Raw genomic sequence first — 25,943 nt, forward strand, 5'->3', positions numbered from 1 at the left:
AGACTGAAAAGCCAATGACGGGGGAAGATGACGATTGCCTGTCAAGACGAAGCAGTTACAATGTGATCAGGAGAAGCGGATCTGGAGTGGCTATATGTAGTACTCATTCCCGGCGCATGTTGGCTCTCTACACTCGCTCATTCCGAGCAAAGCCAGACCACGGACACCGAAGAGGACATTGCAGTACTTCACAACATGGCCCGGACTCTACCACGACTGGGGCCCATAGTCTTTGACCCAGACTCGCGGTCCGGCACCCTGGGTCTGTGCTGTAAGTACATGCAAGAAGTGGTGCTGTACACACTACATGCGATATCTTTGTTAGAGAGGGTTGACAACGACCAACAACCATATGCTTGATGATCCAAGCTCTCCCAAAGCTGTGGATCACTAGTCTGGTGCCTCTCGGCTGAGGTAGCATTCGAATGCAGTTCTCACTCCACAATGGACGTGGAGTGGGACTTCAGACGAAGTCGGATCAGGAGCCGACTTGGAAATGCAATAGTCAGTTGCCACATCAATCAAGAGCCTCGCAACCAGCAACTGTTGGTAGAGCTCACACCCCTCATGCGGTGAACATCTCTCGACACTGACGATGAGCCGTGCACCTTCAGCCCTTCACGATGCTGTACGATGTACATAGAACAACGGCAAGGGTCCCGGCCTGCCTAAACCGTTCGGACGCACACCTCAGATCGTTCCTCGTATAAGGTAACTGGTAATACTATAAGAAATTAGCCCACCTCCGACCTTCCACCCCCGGACTCTTTCACTTCTCTGTGTTCGCCGTTCACGTCGATCCTACAGTACTTGGACCCTGGAACGACACCGGCCGATCTCAGCAGAGGATCAACTTCTTTTTCACACGGGGAGCGAAGGCTTTGTCAGGAAACCCCCCGCCTCGTTGCATTGAGATAATGGCACCCATGAAGGTCTTTCACGCCATCCCTGCTTGCGGCTTCGCAATCGGCTGTCTGGGGCTGGCCGCGCTGTCGTACTCACACCTAAAACATTTCCAGCTTCTCGACGCTGTTTGGTGGGCGCAATTGGTGTTCTTTGGTCTCTCTACAGGGGTATGTGAATCACGCTTTATTTCAACGTTGTCTTGTCTCAAGCGAGACCTCAAGCGAGGTCCCAATTACGACCTATTTATGTCCTCCGTCTAAGTCACTCAAGAGGCTATTTTATGCCAATTACTCGCGCAACGGCAACGCGGAGCGATGGTCGCAAATGTGACAGGATGGTGAACGCTCAGCAACTTTCTGTTGCGTATTGCTGCGCGCACCGTTGGGCAATGGTTCAATCTCGACCTCTGCAGTTGACTGGATTGCCTTTACGCATCACATACTGTCGAATCACCCGCTTGGAGCCCTAGATGTCCGTGTGAGCTAACCTTCCATTCTCCGTAGCTCTTCGGATGCTGTGTTTATAGATTGGCCTTCCATCCTCTCGCCAAGTACCCAGGGCCTTTGGTCGCAGCTTTCACGGACTGGTATACTGTTTACTGGATCTATGATGGGGGCCGCCATCTTGAGCTTGACAAGCAGCACAAGCGTTATGGTGAGCTTTATTCCGTTTCTCAACTCAACCCTTTGATCTGCCGTGCTCCTCTTTCCTCGTCAGCACAGTGTGGCTTGAAACAGGACGGGGGACACAACCTACACAGATTATCGTAGCTCGAGATTGGATGATACCGTTGTTTTGGCTACCTACCTGGTGGTGACGTTACCTATAATCAACTAACCTCTATCTCAGGAAAACATGTTCGATTTGGGCCCAACCGTCTCTCCATCAACTCCGCACAGGCATCGAAAGACCTGCACGATGTCCGCAAGAAGACAAACAAGGCCGACGCGTATGCTTCCTTCAAACGATTCTTTGGGGCTGAAATGTCTCTTACTACGGTGGACCATAAGGAGCACACGTTCAGGAGGGCGGTCAACCAAGCTGCCATTACGCCTGCCGCCGTGAAAGAGTTCGAGGGCCAGGTGACGCCTCACGTTGATGATTTCATCGACATCATTGCGGAGGGCGCAGGCAGCAAATCACAAGGCGAAGAGGGATGGAGCTTCGGTAAGGATATGTCTTACGCCGTCGCCTTCTGCCTTGCGGATATCATGGGCTCTGTGACATTCGGCCGAACATGGAACGCCCAGAGGGACCCCCAGTTTCGACACTTTATCAAGGACTTGCCCAATGGTGTTGCTGGTATCCATCTGGTAAGTTGAAGCTGAGCCAAAGACAACAAGTCTCTTACTCTGAGCCACCATGCCGCTTACTGATTGACTTTGGTTCTTCAGGTTGGCCACATGCAATCTCTCTTCTTCGGCAACCTGCATAAGTTGTTGTTCAAGGAGCTCATTACCGGTGTGGGGAACTTGATGAAGGTCAGCAGATCCTTTGCCCTGTGGCGCCTCGAGCAAGAGTCCATGCCGAACAGAGATATTTGGGCAGCTCTTCTTGCAGCGCGCGAGCCCAAGACTGGCAGGAAATTTACTACTGAAGAGCTCATCTCGGAGGCGAGTCTCTTCATCATTGGTGGCACAGACGGCATGATCACTTCCACGACCGCGACTCTCTTTTACCTCACGCACAATCCCCGTACCCTCGAGCGTGTGACGCGTGAGATCCGGGAGGCTTATCCCCTCAAGGCCGAGGACATTGGCAAGAAGGGCTTGGACGTCAAGTGTCCCATACGTTTTGCCTCTGCCGAGCTTCAGGCGATTGAGTACTTGACTGCTTGCATCGACGAGGCCATGCGCCTTTCGCCTCCCGTGGCAAGCATCCTGCCGCGCGAAGTCGGCCCTGACGGGCTCATGGTCGATGGCGAATACTTCCCGCCCGGCGTCAACCTGGGGATTCCGCACTACTCAATGCACCACAGCGGAGACAACTTTGCTGAGCCCCTGAAGTACGCGCCTGAGCGCTGGATCCCCGAGGAGCGCAAGAGGGGGGCCGAGGACGGCTCCGTGCCCGTGTCTGGCAAGGAGCCTGCTACTATGAAGGCCGCGGCGGGACACACGGACGGATTTACTCCCTTTGGTGCTGGCCGTAGCAGCTGTATCGGCAAGTACCTGGCTTACCAGGAAATGTCCATCGTTTTGGCTCGCATGCTCTGGTTGTTCGATATTCGCCTGGATCCTAGCAGTAACTTGGGCGAGGGAGTGGGAGATGACTTGGAGGGTCGGGGATGCAGGAATGAGTTCCAGCTGTATGACAGGTTTGTCAGTTCCCAGAAGGGCCCGATGTTGCAGTTTCGGTTCCGAGAGGAGTTGACTGCATGATTCTGTGTGCAGATTTTATTTTTGTTTCTACGAGATTCCTTTTCTTTGACTTTGTTGAGGGCAAAAGTGGCATGGGTATGGCAGCTAACAAGCATGAATGATGATATTTTGTTTTGTGTGCTTCGTATCATCCTGTATGTCTCAGTTATCAATCCAAGCAATCATGAACATTTCATGATATCTTCTTGCTCAGTTGACGGTGATTGACGCTTGACACAATGCAAGTTTCCAGGTGTATTGGTGTACCGGTATCTATCCACACCTGGTCCAATATACGTGTATTACGATTTGCTGCTCAAAGACTTCGTACCTCGTCAATTGGCGTCTCTTCTCCTCACACTACCGTATACATACACAATACGAACCCCTGTCAAGTTAAGTTCCATTGAAGCGGTATCAAAAGTGCCACTTTCCAAGCATTGGTGTCGAATTGCCACGAGTTTGTCAATAGGCAATTCACAAAACCCCATGGGCAATCAAGATACGATGCAATTCACATCTGAAGATCGGCGGCCATTGTTGTTGGTCCCTCATCGCTCATTGTCAGGGGAATGTGGATATATCAGCCCCAGGAGATTGGAGATGTTATGAAGCTGAGGCTCAATGCTTCTAGAACTCTGTTTTACTCGCTTAATGATTGGTTGAACGTGCTTTATCCGGGGATCAGTGCTTTCATATGCATATGGTGTGCTTCGTCTTTCTCAGCCACATGGAATAGGATGTGGATCTTGATGCATCTTGCTGGCTTCTGATATCTCGTGCGGGTTTGCGCTTGGGGGCCATAGCACGGCATGCATCGTGAGAACGTCTCAAGGTGGTGACAAGGTGGTTTTACGAGACGATCATTGTGACATGGGCGAGTTCTGAAACTGCGTATGAGATGAATGCAGACGACTCTCAAGGAGACTGCTGAGTTCTTTTTGCACAAAGAACATATGCCAATGAGAGACATGAAGCTGTGGGATGCAAAAGGCGACTGAGCTGGTGCCTGGTAACGGAGCTTTGACTATCGCTACTTAAAACCAGACGAACGTCCAACAACGCGCACTTAATGGGGGGCCGTGCCGTGTCAGGGCGCTACTTCATGCAATTCTTCGGCATGTCAAAGCGAGACCCGCATTCTGGCCCAATGTTGATTGCTGTTGGGCCCTTGTGTTACTGGTAACTCGGAATCAGAAACTAACGGAGGGTTTTTATATGTTGTTGGTTCCTTGGTGGCGGGACACGGCAAACTTGAGATAAGACTCTGTCTCCCAGGTCCTCGGCTATGGTACTGAAGGATGTGGCGCCTGGGAGATTTCGGGAGGCTTCTCCCGAGTGAGCCGGCTTTAGGCTAGGTATTAGTTTCGGGGCTGGGATCTAGCTGAGTCTGAGCGGCTGAATGGCTCAGTTCGCGAGATGAGGGTTCGTTGAATAGGATGCTATTGTTGGTGACTCGGATAATGGCTAGCAAGGTGCTCTAGGGCGCTGAGATGGCCTAGTTGTTTGTCAATTGTCTCATACAGATGAGTGTGGAATCACCATCACACAAAATGCCAGCTTGATACGTGGATGGTAATAACCGCCATGAATGACATGGTCAAATAGATGCCAGGGAATTGCTTCTATGCGCTACCCTCAGGAATCAAAGAGCCTCATGGGGACGTAGTGAATGTTGTATGGACTATATACATAAGCCTCTACTCCTCAGCAGAGTCCCGGAAACTTTTCTCAGCCGCATGGCTGGCTCTTGCTCTACATGCATGAACATGTATCACCCCTAACCCTCAAGGTATCAGTACTTGCTGCTAGTACCACGATGGCTTCATTGACAAGTGTTGATATAACCAACAAGATGCCAGGATGTCTTTGGGGCTAAGAGAAAGACCAATGATAACAAGAGAAACTGTTCACCAAGGTAGGTTCGCTCGGTCCGACGGCACCAAGAATCGCCTGTGCTTTGGGGTTAGCACCGTCAAAGACACCGATTCTCTGGAGATGCTGTTGGTCCTCGAGTCGCAACACGAGGTGGGTTCGGAATTACTGCCTTATCTTTACAGAGGAGAAAGGATACAAACTCTTGATCATAAAGCTCAGCCGGCTCAACTTGATCCAGAAACGCGGATAGAGGACGTGGGCTGTCTACCTCTAGGAGAATGTCCGTACCTAGGGTCTATCTAGGGATTCACGAATGGCAAGACTTGCCAGATTCAGCATCCAATAGAGTGCATGTGGGCTCGTTTTGACAGCCGGTTTCCTCGGTGTTTGTAGTCTCTGACCGCGAGGATGCCCAAAGTCTCGTCGCCTAATTAGAGGTACGAGACATGTCGACGGAACTGTAAGTGACTGAAACGCTGAGGGCTTCGACCAAGACCTGGTCGTGTTGCATACTGTGCCAGCATGTTGAGTAATTGACAAGGACACCACTAGACAGCCAAGATTTACTCGGCGCTCTCAGAGCTCTCAACGGCTTCTGCCTGCTTGAAGGCTTTACAGCGATCCATAAGAACTCGCGCGGTAGGAATATTTGCCATAGGCTGACCAAATACTCTTCGAGATGCGGTCTTAGAAGGGAGATGATACCGGCAAAAGTGGCGGCTTGGTCTTCAGGGTTAGCAAATGACATGCCGCAGTATGCCTATAGAAGTCGTGCCGAGTACGTATGTAAATGGGTGGCTGACTTGAGTTTCATTCAAGGCCGACCTTTTCATAGGTAGGTATGCGGACCTCTAAGACAGTTTCTTACTTACATCCTATCGACGCCAAGAGGAACAGTGTACGATGGATTTCTGTCTCAATGTCAATTCATCATTCAGCTCGATCCCGCTCCATTTCATGACAGCGTGGCTATGGCAATGAGTTGAATGAAGGGTAGGTTCGGTGTTTCTGTATGCATGCGTCGTTCTTGCAGGACTGAGATGCTGGCGTAGCAAGCGAAGTAAACTTCACGACTCTATCTAAAAAGATAGCATCACTGATGAGGGCCTGCAATAGCCTGCCATATGTTGAGAGAGAAGTGATGAACCAGATCAGGAGCATCAGCCAACTCTGCTGGATAGTAAAAGCTCTATATACCTAATTAGGTAAGTTCTGTATCAAGCAACAAGCTTCAATGTCTTCATGGCGCAGTTGGCTAGCGCGTCAGTCTCATATTTCCAATATGATCCAAACATTAGTTTGGGCCATCTGAAGGTCGTGAGTTCGAGCCTCACTGAGGACATTACTTTTGCCGTTTGTTTCATTTTTTGCACATCGATTCATCAATTCATGCTTCGAATGCTTCAATAAATTCTTGAATCCCTCCCTCTTCAAGACAGAAACTGAGGTAGACGCCATTGCTCGACCCTTTCAGCATTCCGTTGCACCAGTTTTCCCCCTCCCCCACTTCCTTTTTTATCTACCGACGTCGAATCTTTATGTTGTCTCAAGCGCCCAGGTGAAGAGAGCTCAGAACCCAATCTCGCTCCAGTTCAGCCAGATCTATGTCATTCCATTCCTTTTCATAAAGTCGTTACTGCTCTCGGGTATCTCGAAGAGTATTCCGCCTCACCGTTGCGGGCATTTGAAAGGCCATCGATGAGCTCAGCCTCTACTGTGAAAGAGCATCAGCAGGTAGTACGTCCCTGACGCAGGCCTCGAAGGGAACTAGGTACCTACTGAAGCTCAGTTTAGCACACCATTCTCTTTATCGACTGGAAGAAGGGCCCTGAGAGCTTCGGCGCTTCTTATTTGCAATCTCCGACAGCTCCTGTACAACTTGGTCGTCGAGCAGAGGCACTGGCGTGGCCGTATAGGGACGCACCTTTGATGAGGAACCGCCCGAGGGATTGAGCTTTCTGGCGTAGTACTTTGCCTTGTCCTTCAGGGTAGGCTCAGGGACTTGGACCTGCGTCTTCTGGTAACAGTGCTTGCACATCACGTCCGAGATGTTGTCGGGGCCCTGGTGACGATCCCCACATGTCTGGTGGGCGATCAGGACCTTCTTGCAGGAGACTACGTTGCAGGCCATGGTTCCATAGCATACAGGGCATCGAGTAACGATGATGAAACACATGCTGGTGAAGATCGACAAGCCACGGCTTATAGACTCGCTGATCGAGGGCGTGAAAGCTCTTTCTCTCTTGAGCCTTATTGCAGGGGCGCTGCGTCGAGATATGCTGACTTTGGGTTCTACTGGTTTTCTTGTTCTATCGACAAAGGAACGAAGCAACGAATGATGGACACTCATATATAATATGGCATTGTTTCCCGAGGGTTCTGAATGTGAGTGAAGAAAATGTTCTTGAGCTGCTCTGTGCATCATTGCTTGTTGCTTTTTGGCGTTGCTGAGGGCCACGACTTTGTCGGTTGTACCGCATTGTGATTCAAGGCTCATGAATGCCAACTCGCTTCGATCAGGAGACTTTTGTATACCACTTGAATGAGTGCCGGCGAGTTCCCATTGCGGGGTTATGGCGGCTGTAACTCTGAAACTTTGAGGTTTTACAACCACAATGTCGGAGAGGAGAGTGAGTGGACTGTCAGTATGCTGTGGACGTTACACTGGCCAGCTGGAACGGGGCATACACTCAACTCAGAGCTTGCTCTGACACGAAGTTGATGGGATACAGGATCATGAGAAACATCGAAGAGTATGTTCATATTAGACACAGCCTGTGACGGACACATGGAATATCACTTATTGATGTCCTTGAAAGCTATTGATAACAGGCAGTCACGATGTAATTACCACATAAACATATCACTCACAGTACAATGAGAATTATGAAGCAATAGGGAGATGGATTGTCAAGGAATACCCTGAATCGACTATCCCATTCATATTTCTTACTGACCACATGGAAGGAGTTCCTTGATGCTGAGTCAGGCATAAGCATATGAGAAAATGTTTGATGCATTGGCATAGAGTGGGTTCAATAGTGAATGGGTCAAGAGGAGGCATGTAGGATGTAGAATCTTTATCATCAGCAGGACACTAAGAGTAGGATACCTTCAGCTGTGTATTGTGTCAAAGAATCAGAGCCCTCTCTTCAGGACAACGATGTAATGCCTCCAAGCCTGTCACAAACGTGCTGCTTACCCGAGGACTTTGCTTCCAGCTCTTTCATTCACAACAGGAAAGCGCCCAGACATGCTCTTTCTGTGCTCTTGTGCATCCGTCAAATTTACGGTACAATATGAAAGGCATAGGCCTTGAAATGCAATTGCTGGTATGTAAGTAGAACACTTCACATAGAGCTCTGCAGATGCCTCCCGGTAATGAGACTAGCCCTATGAGCCTTATCCATGTGTCACAAGGGAGAAATGTTAAGATAACTGATAAGAAAAGCCTGAAGGTGGCTTCATCAAGTAGTTGAGCGTCGATATTGCTCTGCACAATCACTCCCGGGGTAGGGGGGCAATGACACTACAAGATATAAGACTCAAGGCTTCGACAGTAGACCGATTATCACGCACGATGCAAGATACAGTATACTGAAAGCAAATCCATGATCCGCTCTGAACGCGGTAACTCGGTAACATGATTCACCATACAAAGCATCAGACAGCTAGTAATTGGTGATAAGGCGTAGCCTGTGAACAATAGGACGCAGTTCAATGTCCCTTGCCGTGATGTTATGCTCATACACTGCCCAAGGCATGTCAGTACAATCGAGTTTGCGATACATGTAGCCAATGCCCAGAGTAGGGCATTCTCCTCAAATACAGCTAAGCTTTTCGGACCTTTAGCCAGTGTCGTATGCTTTTGTCTTGCATATTCTGCTGATTATAAGCAGAAGGATGTACTGCCAATCCACAGGTAGAAAAACGTTCTGGGAGATTGATGGAAGTCATATATGGTGTTACCTAGGTATGTGGCCACAACTGGAGTTGAACATACGTCCTGGCAGAGCATCGCGTTTCTGATATACCACGATATGTTACGGAATGCACCAATAATAATACTCTATCCCATCCTGATAGACTTCAGATACACCGCGTAGTATGTCAAAAAGCATGAGTGAACGACCCAACTCCATCTATATTGTGTTATACTTTTCCAAGTCCGAAAGCTACGCCTCATACACATACTGAAATGATCAAACAGCAACGCCGGTCGACCTTACTCCGATGTTTCTGCTATACAGCTGGACAATGGACACACCCATCAACTGGTAGCAATTACACCAGACGGTCCAGCGACCCCATTGCCATTTCACGTCTCGCCTCGGCCCTGAATCTGACGTGCAGAGGCACGTTGAGACGAAGGAATTTGTCAATCGTACCGTTCATTTGTTCCGTTCATTTATTTACTTGCTTGGCATGGTCTCTGACCAACTCGTCCGAATCACCCAACAAATAGCCTTATTCCTGCACTCAGGACATCATTACGCGGCGGTACTGACGGACGAGGACATAGTCTCCACCACCTCTATCACAGAGTCCGCCACCCTCACCGAAGACAGTGAGAAGACGATCTTTCCGCTTGACTTGGTCGACGGACGAGGCTCTCGAGAACGGCTACATTGGCGACGGCAAGCCGCACTGGAAAGCTCGATAGACCGACTTTCTCCCAGGCATGGCCCTCGTGCTTGAACAGCGCAAAATGATACCGGAAGGGTCTCCTCAGAGCTCAGCTCGCCACTTACATGTACTATCCCTTACATATCAGCTCGACGTTTATCGCCACAGATCCACCAGACTGGACAATTGACCCGTATACTTGTTCAAACTTACAGCATCTAGACCACTCGGAACCACGGCAGCCACAGGCAGAAACGCCCGAGGATCTTCTATGTAAGATTTCGGGACCGAGAATGAATGTTTCTTTGAAGACGCGTCAACAGTAGCTGTCATCGAGAATATGCATTGAATGGGGCTCATGTCAAAAAAGAGCACCTGAAGTACCAGACTTACCTTGGGAAGCTTACGAGGCAAGCTACCCGCATCTCACCTAATCTAGGAAAGCAATGAATTGCAGCTTTCTAATGGGCAGTACGGCGAATAATTTGCCACTCAAGTTCAGCATCCATTCACGATGCTTTCGCCTCTGTTCCAAGGAGTATACCCTCCGCCTGCCGAGCACGGCCCGCGTGGGTCGATCCGCCGACGCAAGGGGGAACCGGTGAGGCCGTCAATAGTTGGCCTCTCTTGCAAGGGACGGAGACTTTCCCAAGACATGGTGATGTAAGAGAGATATGGCAGTTCTTCAGGTTGTGACAATATGCATATCGTTCTGCCATTCTGCCAAGTGCTACCTATCTCCAACAATGGGAGGGTTGCCCACTGTTCTCGAAGAGTAAGCGGCCAGCTCGTGGCCCGGCGCCCCAAAATGGGAACCGTCTGATGCTGGACCTCCTGATTCTCGGAGCAATGCTACCATGCAGAAACTACTGCGACAAGGCGCAAAGCTTTCCCGATGTGTGTGGGGAACTCGACTAAGATGAACCGCATGCATTTGTCGATCGTTAATAGTGGCGACTGGGAAGGGTACCTTGGATGCTTCATTTGCATACTTAGTAATGCTTACGATCATTCGTATAAGTTGAGAAATTGTTGGCACTCCAGCCTCGGCCATACGCCCTCGCTCATTCTCGAGGGCTGATTCCGTTCAAGTGCTCTCTCCTGTATCCTGAACTCCCATCTCACGGAGGCCGTAGCGTTCTAGGTTCAGAGAGTTAGTAATGAATCTTTAGATGGTATGTCCTTTACAAGGCCTGTCTACTATCTAAATTGACGGCACGAACAATCTGTGATTGCCGACGACGTACAGAAACTGTATGGATGCACACAGAGACTCCGCTCGGCATTGCGATTGAAAGTGGCTTGGCTATTGCATGCTCAACACCCGTGGTAGCATATGAATACATGTTCTAGCCTTCACACCTTCCACAACGCCACTGGGGTAATTAGAAAAGCAGGTCCACCAAAGCTGCTCATCCTAACAAAGCTTCGAGTGGCATTCAGTTAATAAATTCGAATACTAGGATTTGCAAGGCCGCTGTCCGACTCTGCAACAATGAGCTGATCTTGTGCAACTTGAGCTCACGATATGCCCAGATTCCATGAGATCCAGATGCAGCAGGAAACACAGGATTTGCAATGAGATGGAAATCGGTACCGCAAAGCTAACCGTACATGTGCTATCAACAGACAGCTACTATAACAACATTTGTATCTAGTACAGCAGCATCAAGATTGGCGAGACTACCAGATCAACAACATACGCGAGATTGTTAGCTGGAGCCTCTTCTCCGGTGTGTCTCAGTTCCAGAGCCACATGGGCATCATGGCGAAGCGTGCTCAACAGAACAATGCAGCAATGCAGAGGATCGATCGAATTACCCATGGTCACTTCTCACCTCGATAACATGCAAGCGAGCTCAGATCAAAGTGTTCACCTTGCTGCAGCCACCTTCCGCCTAGCTAAGCCACATCGACCAAGCTTGAATAGTCAAGACACTTCAGACCGATCAGATACTGCGGTTCCTTTTGATCGACAGGGCATTGCCTTTGATGGGCTTTGGTGGGCTCGTGAGCCGATCATCGAGTTGCGCATGTTGTATATCCAACATATCGTACGGAGATGGAAGCCACCGTTGCGATCTTGATGAGATGTCCAACTATGCTTTGAACTACAGCATGTAGGCAAGAAGCCACTTATGCCACGGTAGTATGTGTAACGGTATCTGCTAAAGAGCCTTGCCCACGTAGCTTAGCCAGATGTTGTACCTCGGAGGATATCTGCAGAGATTGAGACTTGAGCATTTGTAACATGGTGTTGAAATTCTGATCGACGATGGCGTATTTGCCTCCCTGACCTATATCCCGTGTGAAATTTGGTGACCAATGTTCTCTTCTAACCCTGGCTTACAATAATACATGACTTCTGACTACAACAGAAGATGGTATATGGAGACTCAGACTTGAGCCTCGCGGATTGCCCGGGGTTAGGACATCAATATTTATCTGGAGCATGACTTACGTCCAGTCTCCAATCGGCATTCAAATCACCATTCATGAATACCTCCTACCAGCTACCTACCTAAGTTACCATACTATGTAGATAAATTCTCAAGTCTATGGATCTCCGTCTGTAGGCAATTACACAGTTGCTGTCTGTAACCACATGCTTCAATGCAAGCTGATTTATCTGATGAAACCTACGCATACAGTGTTCAACTCAAAGCTGATGGTATCCGTGTTTCTGCAAGGCAAATATCCGGTACAGGCACTTTTTACATGCACTCTGTAGAAACCGGTGCGGCTGACATTTCTCACTCGCAGATGAGGAACCATATTCATGCAGCCATTAGATAGTCCGCGGCTGGATACTGAGACATGCTTGGGTGGTGGCGGTTCATGCCTCCAGCTGGTGTAATTTTTAGAAAAAGCTGGCTGGGGCCTAAAATCGCAATCCTGTAGGTCCCTTGCTGCCTTGGTCAGGGCCCCTGGATCTCCTACAGCGGGTGATAGCCATTCCCGTATAAGCAATGAAGCCATTGCTCATATACGATCACCTCAGAGGCCAGCTTGACATTACGTGAGCGTGTGGATTTGGCTGAGCCTCGCGTCCATATGTACCTGCTAGCAGCTCCTATGGACCAGTGCGTAGGTTACGGTGATCTGGTGGCTGAGACAGAACAGGGGACAAATATGAATTCATATGCCTCGCACGGATATACACTACGATGATGCCTCTCAGGCCCAAAAGCCAGCGTCCCGTACGCCATATCTTGATGGCCGTTTCGCACCACCACCATCCACGGCATGTAAGTCCCGGAAGCGCCATCGATCTTTACCACGTAATATCTCCGCGCGGCAGTTGTCAGACAAGGAGTCCGGCGTCCAGAATAGGCAAAGCTAGCGATACCCATGGCAGCCTGGGAGCAGCCGTCTGACGGATGGTGGAGAATATGCAGGCTGTTGCCGTGGAGGAGCTGCCAGCCTGACAGGGGAACCCCTTGTCAGTATTAGTACAGTCATGTGGGTTTTAAGCATACTTCTCGTGCGAGCTGGGGAAGGGATGACAGCCAGTCTCTTGTATTGCGTGCTCTTTGTGCGCCTGTAGGCCGCCAAAAAAAACTGGAACGCCTCTTTCCTGGCGTTTTTGAGGTGAGCTGAGAAGCCACTGATCCAGATGGAGCCCTGTGGGTGATTTCTCTACCTCGTACTCTTGTAGGCCGTTCTAGACGAGCCATGATCTTGGGGATTGTCCAAAGTCGGAGTAAAGATCCGTAAGACGCCATGCCAGTAAAGTCCGATATAGACTCCCTCCCTTTGCGCATCGGGCTAATACACTCGCCGAGATGGCGTGTGTCAAACAGTTGTGGATTTGTTCTCTTGGCTCTCTCTTATTTCATACTGTGTGTGCAGAAAGTGAGTCGATATGACCATATCAGACCTCAAGAGACTCTAACCAAGGTAGCCTTGCCATCATCCTTTACCATCATCACGCAAGATGTATGATGTGGCATACGCGACAATGGTGGAAATAACACGGTCTTAGTATATTTCATCTTCGAATGAAGTAGATGTATCATCTTCAAGCCCTCAAAGGTTCAAACAATGCATTTTGTGCTGCCCCATGTGATGTTGCAATGCTGTAGGGTAGTCTTCTGCTTATGATGTCTCGACACAAGAGACACCTTCACCGAGTCCATGAGTCCCCAATGCCAAGCGGTGAATGCAAGGAATAGAAGAGTATGCATTTCTGAAACCCAGTAAATCGCAAATCACTCCATTCATGTTGCTGCCTTGCCTCTAGAGCCCATACGAAGTACCTACGAAGCCCTGCTCATGTAGCTAGGCGCCGCGCCTCCCCTCCACCATCCGGAGCCTTGCTGTTTGGCGCCCGCCAAGCAAGACAACCTGCATGACACACCCCTGTCCGGGTCGATTTTTCTCCAATTCTCCATTCCAGCTTCATCTCCAGCTGGACTGGGGGGACCCTGCAAGACCCTGTCCCTGGGAAGCAAAGTCGCCATCCCGCTTCTTGGGCTGCTCACGCAAGTCACGATTGCTGCTCGAGCTGACTCGTTCTTGACAGGTACATGGAAGATGCTGACTACGAGCAACCTCTGCTCGCGTACATTGGTCCTCAACATTGTCTAAGACAACTGCTCCCTTGCTGCGGCACAGCTGACCATCAGCCCCGAGCCAGCCTCCGGTCCTTGGGATCTGTGAGGGCCCTTGCATTTGGGGGACCCTGGTTCAGCTTCTGGCGTGAACCCCATCGAGTCTCACGCGAGAGAAAGAGTGTGCTACCTATGGCAGGCCTCGTTCAGTGCTCTGTAGCTGTCATACAGCTGCTGATATTATTGATGGCCGGGAGGAACCGAGCCAGGGCTGCACAGTGTTCGCGGAGGTACCTGCTTGTAGGAGCAGCGTACCCGCTACGGATACCCCAGCATGCTCGTCGTCCTCGTAATAGGTAGTGACTGCTGAACTGCTATCTTAATAATATTTGGTGTATACTGTAATCACCAGAGAGACTGTGTCCCTGCATGATAATAGCTGTGATGAATTGCTGCTTCGTCCAAACTTCGTCTCTCCATATCGAGATTCTCGTTCGTCTAACGGGTACGCAGACGTGCTGATTTCGAAGCACTTCGCCTTCTCTCGATAAAGGATTCCACTGCTTGAATCCCATACACCTTTCGGTCGAATAGACGGTTTAACACCTTCTGTCGACATTTACGCCTTCGATTGTTACAACACTCGATACCCTTTCGAATAGAAGAATAAGGGAAAGCTTGAAGAAGGATCATCATCCGAACGAATCGATCAAACACCGACGGACTATTCGATTCTGATAACGACGAATACAACATTCGTACTATTCTTTTTTCGCGGTATCTTAGAATACACGCCAATTGTTACAATATAGAACGGAAGAACAAAAAAAGGACGAAGATAATTCTGTACAATTTGGAAAAAAATGGCGCCGAACACTACATACGAAAATGGGAGCGAATCCCTCACCCCAATTGCCATCTGCGGCGTTGGCATCCGGTTTCCGGGTGGCATTCACAATGCCGAACAATTCTGGGAGTCGATCGTCAATGACCGTGCTCAACCACGGGCGGATGGCGATGAAAAGGAAGAACTAGACACTGTTGATGCTTCATTCTTCTCGGCAGAGGCTGAGAACTGCAGCCCCTTGCAGCGGAAGCTCCTGGAGGTGACTCGTGAGTGTCTTGAGGATGCGTGCGAGATCAACTACTGGGGCGAGGATGCTCGTGTGGGCTGCTATGCTGGCGGTATTGGAGAGGATGATGCCTCGGTGGTGTCACTGAAGCATGGTTTGAGAGGCCCGAGGTTCGTTTACTGTCCAGACTACTATCCTTCCTCCCATGAGTAGAGTGTATTGTTCGCTAACGGGATTCTGGGCTTAGCATGACGATTGGAGCGTCATCATCGTCATTTCTTGTAGCTCTGCATGAGGCTTGCTCCGCTGTTCGATCTGGCAGTGCCAAATCGGCAGTTGTTCTGGGAGCTTCTCAGGATGGCGCTGTAAGAGGCGAGGTCGTGTCAGCTGTACATATCAAGACACTGCCTGATGCCACGCGCAGCGGCAACCCGATTCGTGCCGTCATTCGAGCTTCTAGCGCAGGCAGCGCTTTGACGTCTGAGGCGCGTGAGGAGCTCATTCGCGAGGCCTACGACGTGGCGGGCCTGGATCCGCGAAGTACTCTTGTTGTTGAGGTGAGAGAGCGAATAGCCATATCGAAGCAATCGAGATCATAGGAGCTCTAGCATACTGACTTTAATTCACCAGTGGAAGGGGAGCAATGACGAAGCTCAAGACTCTGCCATCAGCAACACTTTCGGAGATCATGGCGGCTATCTGCATGAGGGCGCGTCTGGTCTTACGAGCTTGGTCAAGGCAGTGGTCACATTGGAGAACCGGATGATCCCCCCAAATGTTGCCTCTGGTAAGTCCTATGATGCCAGTTTATATCTGCAATCTGTATTTCTGACATGGCCACTATCAGCATCCTCGACCATCGTGGCGACGCGTGCCACTCCGTTCCCGGATGGCCGTGCCGAGAGAGCCAGCATCATTGCTTCTGACGCTGAGGGACACAGCGCTCACGTTATTGTCGACTCCCACCCCCGAACTACTCCGATTGCATCCGAGGCTCGGCCGGAGCTTGTTCTCTTCTCTGCAGAGAACGCGGGTTCTCTGGCCAAGCAGATAGAGCTGCACCGTCTGTACGCTGAAGCTCACCCGGATGATGCTGCCGACATCGCTTATACCCGTGCCCTTCGACGCGAGGTTTTGGAACACAAGGCATTCGCCATCCTCTCGAATTCATCATTTATCACCACTTCCAACTACGTCAATTCTTCCGCAGGGACCCCTGCCATCACCATGGTATTCAACGGCCAGGGTGCTCAGTGGGCGGGAATGGCCAAGGAGCTCATCTTGACTGACCCCGATTTCAGGGAAGACATCAAGAGGATGGATGTTGTCCTGAAGGGATCGAGGATACCCGCAACCTGGTCAATTGAGGAGGAGCTTCTCCGGGATGCTGCCGACTCAAACAACCGGATCAACACCTCACAGTTCTCCTACCCTCTCAGCACGGCGCTTCAAATCGCCCTGGTTAACCGTTTCAGCCGCCTTGGTGTTACGCCCAAGGCTGTTGTTGGACATTCTAGCGGTGAAATTGCTGCTGCGTATGCTGCAGGATTCCTCTCCTTTGAGGACGCCATCACCATTGCTTATTATTACGGCCATGTCACTGCCAAGAACCAGAGAGATGGTGCCATGGGAGTGGTGAGCTTGGGTGTCGAGGAAATGAAGGGGCTCCTGGAGCAGGGTGTGGTGATTGCTTGCGAGAATTCTCCCATCAGCACCACTATTTCTGGTGATCGTGAGGCAGTAGAGCGAGTGCTGAAGTCCGTCAAGGCTGTCAAGCCTGATGTGACCGCTCGGCTTCTGCGCGTTGATACCGCCTATCACTCTCACCACATGGCTGTGCTTGCTAATGAGCTGCTTGAGCTTTTGACGGCGGAGAAGGTCGCTTCGCAAGCGATCCGGAAGAGCAAGGTCACCTTCGTATCTACCGTCAGCGAGAAGGTGCTCAAGGAACAGAGCGACTTTGAAGCTGCGTATTGGATCTCCAACCTTGTTTCGCCAGTTCGCTTTAGCTCGTCTGTCTCCAGCCTCCTTGGCGTATCATCTGAAGAGACTCTGTTTCTGGAAGTTGGACCTCATTCTGCACTCTCCGTGCCTCTATCCCAGATCTGTGCCGCCGCAGATGTCCGATGCAAATACGTCTCGTCCCAAACTCGTGGAGTCGATAGCGCAGTGAGCTTTCTCTCTGCTGTTGGAAGGCTGTGGCAGGAGTCGGCTGTGCCGAATCTCGCCCCTCTGTTCTCCCATGGCAGGGCAATCTCTGGCTTACCTCAGTATCCCTGGAGTTACGGAACCTCTGATGAGGGCTCCGATGCCACTGATCTATCAGCTCGTGAGAAGCGGGCGCGTGTTATTGCAGAAGATAGCTCTCTGGAGAGCGAGCTTGCCGACGACGAAGTGCCTACCAGTGAAGTAGAAATTGTCCTTCGAGCTGTTTGGGTTGAGATCCTTCGAGATGTGAACCGGATCCGTAAGCAGGACATTGGTAAGAAGCACAACTTTTTCCTGCTCGGTGGTGACTCTCTCACCACTATTGAGCTTGTTACTGCTGCTTACCAGTACGGTATTTGTCTGAGTCCGGCGGCCGTGTCGGACAACGCTGAGCTTGCCCGGATGGCAGCTGTGGCAACCATCGAAAACGACAGCGCAATGATGTCTGAAGCGAAGCCCTTCAGCATGGTCAGCATTGACAAGGTTGACGAGATCAAAGACAAGATCCGAAAGGAGTGCAAGCTTACCGCAACGGAAACTATTGAGGATGTCTATCCCTGTACGACTCTCCAGGAAGGCTTCATGGCTTTGGGTATGAAGCAGCCTGGCTCTTACATCCACAGGGTCGTGTACAAGCTGAGACCCGACATTGACGTTGATCAATTCAAGGCTTCTTGGGAGGCCACAATCAGTCAATGCGGAAGCTTGCGTTCGCGAGTTGTCCTTTTCGGCGGTCGAGCTCTCCAGGCTGTGATGGCTGAGGATATTGCCTGGGAGCAGCCTGCTCCAGGATTGGACATCAATGCCTATCTCAACCGAACGCGAAGCATTAGCATGAGCTATGGCGAGCGCCTGAGCAGACACGCTCTGGTTCGAGATGCAAATGGCGGCGTCCACTTCGTGTGGCTCATTCACCATGCTGTATTTGACGGTCTCACCATGCGAATCGTCCTGGATGCTCTCTACAACGCTTACCATGGCAACGAAGCCAAAGCTTTGCGCCCGTACTCCAACTTCATCCGCTATGTCGATTCCATCAATTCCGCCGCCTCTACCAAATACTGGCAAAAGGAGCTTGATGGTGCTCAGCGCGCTCATTTCCCGCCCGCGAGACTGTCTGCCACATCTGAGGACCGGGTTATGAAGAGGACTATGCCATTCCATAACGCAAAGACCTCGTCAGTAACCACAGCTACGATCCTTCGCGCGGCGTGGGCTCTCCTGCTTGCGCGCTACTGCGACTCTGATGATGTGTGCTTCGGTACTACGCTGTCGGGTCGTCAGGCCGCGGTGCCAGGATTGAACGAGATTCCAGGTCCCATGATTGCGACTGTGCCAGTTCGAGTCAAGGTTGAGCGTGGCATGACTGTATCCTCCTTTCTCGAGAAAATCCAGACGCAAGCGGCGGACATGGTGGCTCACGAGCAGTACGGTCTTCAGAACATCTCGAAGTTGTCTCAAGATGCCGAGGAAGCATGCGACTTTTCCAACCTCATCGTCATTCAGCCAAACAATCATCTGACGTCCATGGCTGATACTGCGTCTGATGCCATCTTGCAGCAGGGCCCCCGCGAAAAAGCTCTCTCGGAAGAGGCGATGCGCAATTACTTCAACTACCCCCTCGTTTTGCAGCCTCGCATTGGCGAGGACAGCATTGAGCTGGACTTGACGTATTACGCTGATGCCATCACTGAGGGCCAGCTTGAGGCTCTGTGTGTCCACTACGAGCACATTGTTCAACAATTGCTTGCTCCGACCGACATGCCCCTGAGTGACCTTTCGGTGTCTGGTTCGTGGGATCTGGAACAGGCGATCAAGAGCAACGACGAAACACCCGAAATCGTCGACATGTGTCTTCACCAACTTATCGAGAGGCAAGCAAGGACAAACCCTAACTCACCTGCTATCCAAGCCTGGGATATGGAGCTGTCTTACTCGCAGCTTGATCGCGCTGCCAACCGCCTCGCCCACCATCTCGTCAAATCTTGTGGCGTCAAGGATCAGGACTTCGTCCACGTCTGCTTTGAGAAATCGGCCTGGTTTTTCGTGTCTGTTATTGCTGTCAACAAGGCTGGTGCTACATGGGTTCCTTTGGATCCCTCGCACCCGCTGCAGAGGCAGCAACAGGTTGTCTCGCAGACGAAGGCGACGCTGGCCTTGGCTTCCCCCAGCAACGTTGAGATGTGCACAGAGTTGGTTGATAACGTCGTTGAGGTGTCTTCAACTCTAGATGAGAAGCTGGCTAAGACAGAAGAGAGCTCGTATGGTCCGATCCGTAACGTGTCTCCAGACAATGCAGCCTACGTTCTGTTTACTTCTGGAAGTACCGGAACGCCAAAGGGTCTGGTTATGCAGCACAGGGCCGTTTGCACCTCGCAGACTGCTATTACCAAGCGCCTTGGAATGACTTCTAACGTGAGGATGCTTCAATTTGCGTCTTTTGTCTTTGACCTCTCCATTGGTGAGATCGTCGGTCCCTGGGTAGTCGGTGGCTGTCTCTGCGTTCCGTCTGAGGAAACGAGGATGAACAACCTGGTAGACTTCATCAACACGATGCAAATCAACTGGGCTTATCTGACGCCCTCGTTTACGCGCACTTTGAACCCTGATGACGTTCCGAGTCTGGAATTACTGTTGTTTGCTGGCGAGGCTGTTGGACGAGATGTGTTCGAGGCTTGGTTTGGCAAGGTGCGCCTGATTAATGGTTGGGGCCCTGCCGAAACCTGTGTCTTCTCAACCCTCCACGAGTGGAAGAGCCTCGAGGAATCTCCGCTGACGGTTGGTACTCCGGTAGGCGGCTACTGCTGGATTGTTGATCCGCATGATCCGCAGCGACTGGCCCCTGTCGGGACCCTTGGTGAAGTTGTCATCCAAGGCCCGACGGTCCTCCGCGAGTATCTGGCTGATCCTACCAAGACCGAGGCATCGTTGGTCCGGAACCTCCCTGAGTGGGTGCCCAATCGTACAGCAGCACACTGGGATCGATTCTACAAGTCGGGTGACCTGTGTCGGTATAACGCGGACGGCACGATTGAGTTTGGATCGCGCAAGGATAGCCAGGTCAAGATTCGAGGCCTTCGTGTCGAGCTTGGAGAAATCGAGCATCATATCCGCGAGTCTCTGGAAGGCGTCAAGCAGGTGGCTGTGGATGTGGCAAAGGGCGATGGTGGCGCAATTATCGTGTCCTACTTCTCCTTTACCGAAGAGACCCGTACTGCTGGCAAGAACTCCGAGACGAGCGTTAGAGATGTGTTTGCGCCCATGACTCCTGAGCTCCAGAGCCAACTTACTGCCTTGGTTGGCCAGCTTAGTGTTACACTTCCTCGGTACATGATCCCGACGCTGTTTATCCCCTGCCATTACATGCCCTTCATCACCTCGACGAAATTGGATATGAAGCTTCTGCGACTGGCAATGTCTAATCTTGGTAAGGACGACATTGCGAGATATTCCCTTGTGGATAGCAAGAAGCGTGCCCCGGAAACGGAAATGGAGACCCGTATCCAGGCGATCTGGGCGGATCTCCTGAAGCTGTCGCCTGATTTCATCGGTCGAGACGATAGTTTCTTGAGGATGGGTGGTGACTCGATTGCTGCCATCTATTTCGTGTCTGCAGCCCGCGATGCTGGAATTTCCATTGCAGTGAAGGATGTTTTCGATGACCCCCGTTTGTTCCAGGTGGCTTCCAAGGCTACTCTTCTCTCCAGCGCGGGTGGCTCTTCTCAGGTTAAGCCCTTTACGCTGCTGTCAGGCTCGTTGAGCAAACTTATGCAAAGCGATGCTGTGCGAACCCGGTATGGCCTTGGCCAGAACCAGATGATCGAGGATGCTTATCCTTGCACGCCCCTTCAGGAAGGTCTCATGGCCCTCACTGCAAAGCAACGCGGGTCATACGTCTCTCAATGGTTCTATCGAATGCCCAAGCATATCGATATTGCCAAATTCAAGGATGCTTGGAATGAGGCTGTTCAGTGTAACGCTACCCTGAGAACCCGTATTATGCTTGAAGACGGCTCTGCAGTGCAAGCTGTCATCTCGAACGACGGCGACTGGGAGGATACTGCTGGGCAAAACCTCGAGTCGTTCAAGAACGTGATTTCTCAGCTGGACATTGGATATGGAACTCGTTTGACCAGATTTGCTCTCGTTGAGGACCAGGATGACATTTACTTCGTCTGGATCATCCACCATGCCATCAATGACGGTTGGAGCATGCGCATTGTCCTCGATGGCGTCTACAACAGCTACTATGGCCAAAAGGTTGCTTCTTTGACGCCTTACTCCAACTTCATCAACTATCTGAGCAACATAGACGGCGAAGCAGCAGCCAACTTCTGGCGATCTGACCTTGCTGGTGCTCAACGACCCATCTATCCTGCCGCTGGAACCTCTCTGGCTGCTAACAGCACTGAGAACTCGACTCGTGTTGTCGATCGTTTGGTATCCTTCTCCAACCACAAGGACGCCTCCATCACCATGGCAACTATCCTTCGAGCGGCTTGGGCGATTGTCCTCGGCAAGCATTGCGATGCCAGCGACGTCTGCTATGGCGCGACTGTTTCTGGTCGTCAGGCTAACATGGACGGCCTTTTGTCGACTCCCGGTGCTGTTATCGCCACTGTCCCGATCCGAGTCCACCTGGAAGCCGATAAGCCTGTGAGCCAGATGCTGCAGGACTTGCAGGCTCATGGCCTGGATATGGTTCCATTTGAGCAGTATGGTCTGCCCAACATTGCCAAGCTGAGCCCGGAGGCCCGAGAGGCTTGCGACTTTACCTCGCTGCTGGTTATTCAGCCCAAAGAGCAGGAAAGCTCCATCTTCAACATGAAAGATGGTCTGCTACAGTCGGATGCTGAAGAAGATCACCTTTTGATCGAGTCTATGGACAAGTATTTCAACTACCCGTTGGTCATGCTCAGCTACATGACGGAAGACAACGTGAACCAGAGGTTCGTGTATAAGCCAGACATTCTGTCCGAGGCTGAGGTGGAGGCCCTCTCCTATCAGTTCGAATATGTCGTCCAGCAGCTCCTGAGCCCAGACAACAAGCTCATCGGCGACATCTCTCTTGTTGGAGAGCGTGAAATCCAGCATGCCGCCGACGCATCTCGCTATCGCCCGGCGACTGAATCTTGCACCCACTGGGAGATCTACAAGCAGATTGAAGCGCAACCCGATGCCCCTGCGTTCGATTCCTGGGACGCCAAGCTCACGTACCGCGAGGTTGGTATTCTGGCTACTCGCTTGGCGGCTAAGCTGCAGAGCCTGGGTGTTGGGCCGGACGTTATGGTACCCATTTCGTTCCCCAAGAGCACACCGGCTATGATCACAATGGTTGCTATCCAGATGGCTGGTGGTGCTCTTGTGCCCCTCGACCCTGCAGCTCCCTTGGCTCGTCTGCAGAGTATCGTATCTGACACGCAGGCGAAGCTCATCGTTACTCATCCTTCTCTCAAGGACAAGCTTCAAGAGCTCGGCATCGACCTCCTGATTGTTGACATGTCTGTTTTGGATAAGTTGCCCGATCCCAGCACCAAGTTTGTCTCGTCGGATGCCACACCAGAGAGCCTTTACGCGGTTTTGTTCACGTCTGGCTCTACCGGCAAGCCCAAGGGCATTCGCATCCCGCACAGCAGTCTCGCCTCCGTAAGCGATGCCCATGCTGCGGAAACCGGTGTTGGGCCTGGCAGCAGAGTGTTCCAATTTTCGGCTTACACTTTCGATATCGGTATTCTCGATGTGTTGGTCACCCTTATGCGCGGTGGCTGCGTTTGTGTGCCATCGGACCATGACCGCCTCAACAACCTCGCAGGCGTCATCAACGCTCTTCAGGCTAACTGGGTTTTCTTGACGCCGACTGTCGCCGATATGCTCAACCCAGCCGATGTCCCATCTTTGACGACTATCAACTTGGGTGGCGAGGCCGTCAACAAGAAGTCTTCCGAGAGGTGGCAGGGCTATACTACCCTGAACGGCCTCTACGGTCCTGCTGAGGCCTCGATTTGCGCTCGCAACGCGGATGTGCACAACGGTGCTTCTACCAACTTGGGATTCCCTCTGTCCAGTGCTTTCTGGGCTGTCGAGCCGAACGACCCAAGTCGTCTTGTGCCCATCGGCTGTATCGGCGAGCTGCTCATCCAGAGCCCCATCTTGGCTTATGGATACCTTAATGTCGATGCAAAGGTTGCGGCGAACTGGCTGGAGGATATGACATACGACTGGCTTCCCGCCAATGGACCAAAGCGAGCCTACCGGACTGGTGATTTGGTCCGCCGCAATCCTGATGGAACTTTTGAGTACATGGGCCGAAAGGATAACCAGGTCAAGATTCGTGGCCAGCGTGTCGAGCTGGGTGAAATCGAATACACCGTCCTGGCCAACCTTCCTGGCGCGAAGCAGATCCTGGTGGATGTCATCAACAACGACGAAGCTGGTCTCAGCCTCATCACCTATCTATGCTTCAATGACGACACCAAGGGCAGTGGCAAGAATTTGGATGACATCTTCCTGACCACTACTCCCGAGATGAAGCAGCAGTTCTCTGACATGCTTGGCCAACTGCACATCTCCCTTCCTCACTACATGATTCCCACCATCTTTGTTCCCTGCAAGTACATGCCCATCAACACTTCAGCTAAGCTGGATCGCAAGGCCCTCCGAGCTTCTGCGGCTGTTTTGAGCAAAGAAGAGTTGACGGCCTACACGCTATCCGATGAAGAGGACAAGCAGGTGCCCGAGACTCCGATGGAAGCAAGGTTGCAGCAGATCTGGGCGGAAACCCTCAAGCTTTCGCCTGAATCAATTGGCCGAGGCTCCAACTTCTTGCGCTTGGGTGGTGATTCCATTGCAGCCATCTACAGCGTTATGGCTGCGAATGAGGCCGGAATCATCTTGACGGTGAAGGACATCTTCGATGACCCGCGATTGTCAAAGGTTGCTCTCAAGGCTGTTGAGGCTACTAGAGATGTAACCCAGCAAAACAACGTCATTGAGCCTTTCAGCCTTCTCGATGAAAACACACGCGACTGGGCCGTGAGCGAAGAGGTTCATAGCTTGTGCCAGCTGCTTCCTCACCAGACTGTTGAAGATGCCTTCCCTACCACCAGCTTCCAGGAAGGTCTCATGGCTATGGCCGTGAAGCAGCCGGGATCATACATTGCCAAGCATGTGTATAGGATCCCCAAGCATGTCGATCTTCAGCTCTTCAAGGAGTCCTGGGAGCAAACTGTCAGGTTGTGTGGCATTCTGCGTACCAGGATCGTGCTCAACCAGGGGTCATCTATCCAGGTTGTTATCAAAGACGATGTTGCCTGGGATGTGACCTACGGCCAAGACGTGGTCTCTTACATCGAATCGACAAGGAACATTGAGATGACCTACGGATCACGCCTCTGTCGCTATGCCCTTATCGAAGAGCGCAACGGTGATAGATACTTTGTCTGGACCATTCACCACACTGCCTTTGACGGTTGGACTATGCAAATCATTCTCGGAAATTTGCAGAGTGTCTATCGTCAAGAGAGCCCTTCTCCACCTCGGACATACTCTCACTTTATTCGGTACACATCTGAGATTGACCAAGCCGAAGCCAAGGACTTTTGGTCTTCTCAACTCCAGGATGCTCGACGTGCTGCTTTCCCAGCTGCCGGCGCGTCTTCTGCACCGTCCACCACTCGCGTCATGAAGAAGAAGATCTCGTTCCCCAGCCTGGAGGAGACTTCGATTACAAAGCCATCGATCCTGCGCGCTGCTTGGGCTATTGTCCTAGGCCGGTATAGCGACGCCGACGATATCTGCTTCGGAACAACAATCTCTGGTCGTCAAGCTCCTTTGGCTGGAATGACTGAGATTGCTGGCCCTGCCGTAGCTACTGTGCCCGTCAGAGTTCGTCTTGACGGTTCGAAGCCTGTGGCCCAGTTCCTTCACGACATCCAGAGCCAGGCCTCTGAAATGGTGGCCTACGAGCAGTTTGGACTGCAGAATATTGCAAAGGTCAGCGAAAGTGCTCGTGAGGCTTGTGACTTCTCCAGCTTGCTTGTCATCCAGCCCGGCCACTTTCTGCAATATGGCGATGAAAGCACCGACGCCATTCTCATTGGTGACGACAAGAGCATCGAGGAAGAGGTTATGCAGAACTACTTCACGTATCCTCTCATTGTGGAAGGCGTCTTGTATGAAGACCATGTCGAGCTTCTTGTCATCTACAATGCCAACGTCCTTGCCGAGTCGCAAATCACTGCCTTGACGTACCATTTTGAGCATGTTACCCAGCAGCTTGCTGGCTCAGACAGTCTCGTTATCGGCGATGTTTCTGTTTCCGGCTCTTGGGACCTGGAGCAAAG

At 51.3% G+C, this 25,943-nt stretch overlaps 3 protein-coding genes and 1 non-coding gene across 4 annotated transcripts in view; 3 read left to right on the forward strand and 1 right to left on the reverse strand.

Annotated features, from left to right (window-relative positions):
* Nucleotides 1-917: 917 nt before the first annotated feature.
* BBK36DRAFT_21500 (cytochrome P450) lies at nt 918-3,284 on the forward strand (the record flags this gene model as incomplete). Its single annotated transcript, XM_024897918.1, has 4 exons — nt 918-1,073; nt 1,410-1,560; nt 1,756-2,219; nt 2,301-3,284. 4 exons carry the CDS (start codon nt 918-920, stop codon nt 3,282-3,284), a joined length of 1,755 nt encoding a protein of 584 aa, XP_024748079.1.
* A 3,093-nt stretch (nt 3,285-6,377) lies between these two features.
* On the forward strand, nt 6,378-6,483 carry BBK36DRAFT_t122. The gene has a single exon. It is a non-coding gene; the product is annotated as a tRNA-Met (tRNA).
* Nucleotides 6,484-6,948: 465 nt separating this feature from the next.
* BBK36DRAFT_1122951 (hypothetical protein) lies at nt 6,949-7,272 on the reverse strand (the record flags this gene model as incomplete). The annotated part of the gene is made up of 1 exon (XM_024890999.1): nt 6,949-7,272. One exon carries the CDS (start codon nt 7,270-7,272, stop codon nt 6,949-6,951), a length of 324 nt encoding a protein of 107 aa, XP_024748080.1.
* Nucleotides 7,273-15,183: 7,911 nt separating this feature from the next.
* BBK36DRAFT_1122832 (amino acid adenylation) overlaps nt 15,184-25,943 on the forward strand; it is a gene marked incomplete at both ends in the record, with an annotated part of 69,480 nt that continues 58,720 nt past the window's right edge. Inside the window, 5 exons of the mRNA XM_024890982.1 lie at nt 15,184-15,563; nt 15,641-15,882; nt 16,079-16,215; nt 16,297-22,681; nt 25,032-25,038. Coding sequence (XP_024748081.1) covers nt 15,184-15,563; nt 15,641-15,882; nt 16,079-16,215; nt 16,297-22,681; nt 25,032-25,038 — 7,151 coding nt within the window. The remainder of the gene's footprint in view (nt 15,564-15,640; nt 15,883-16,078; nt 16,216-16,296; nt 22,682-25,031; nt 25,039-25,943) is intronic.

The sequence above is a fragment of the Trichoderma citrinoviride genome (assembly GCF_003025115.1).
Source record: "Trichoderma citrinoviride strain TUCIM 6016 unplaced genomic scaffold BBK36scaffold_10, whole genome shotgun sequence".
Classification (NCBI taxonomy): domain Eukaryota; kingdom Fungi; phylum Ascomycota; class Sordariomycetes; order Hypocreales; family Hypocreaceae; genus Trichoderma; species Trichoderma citrinoviride.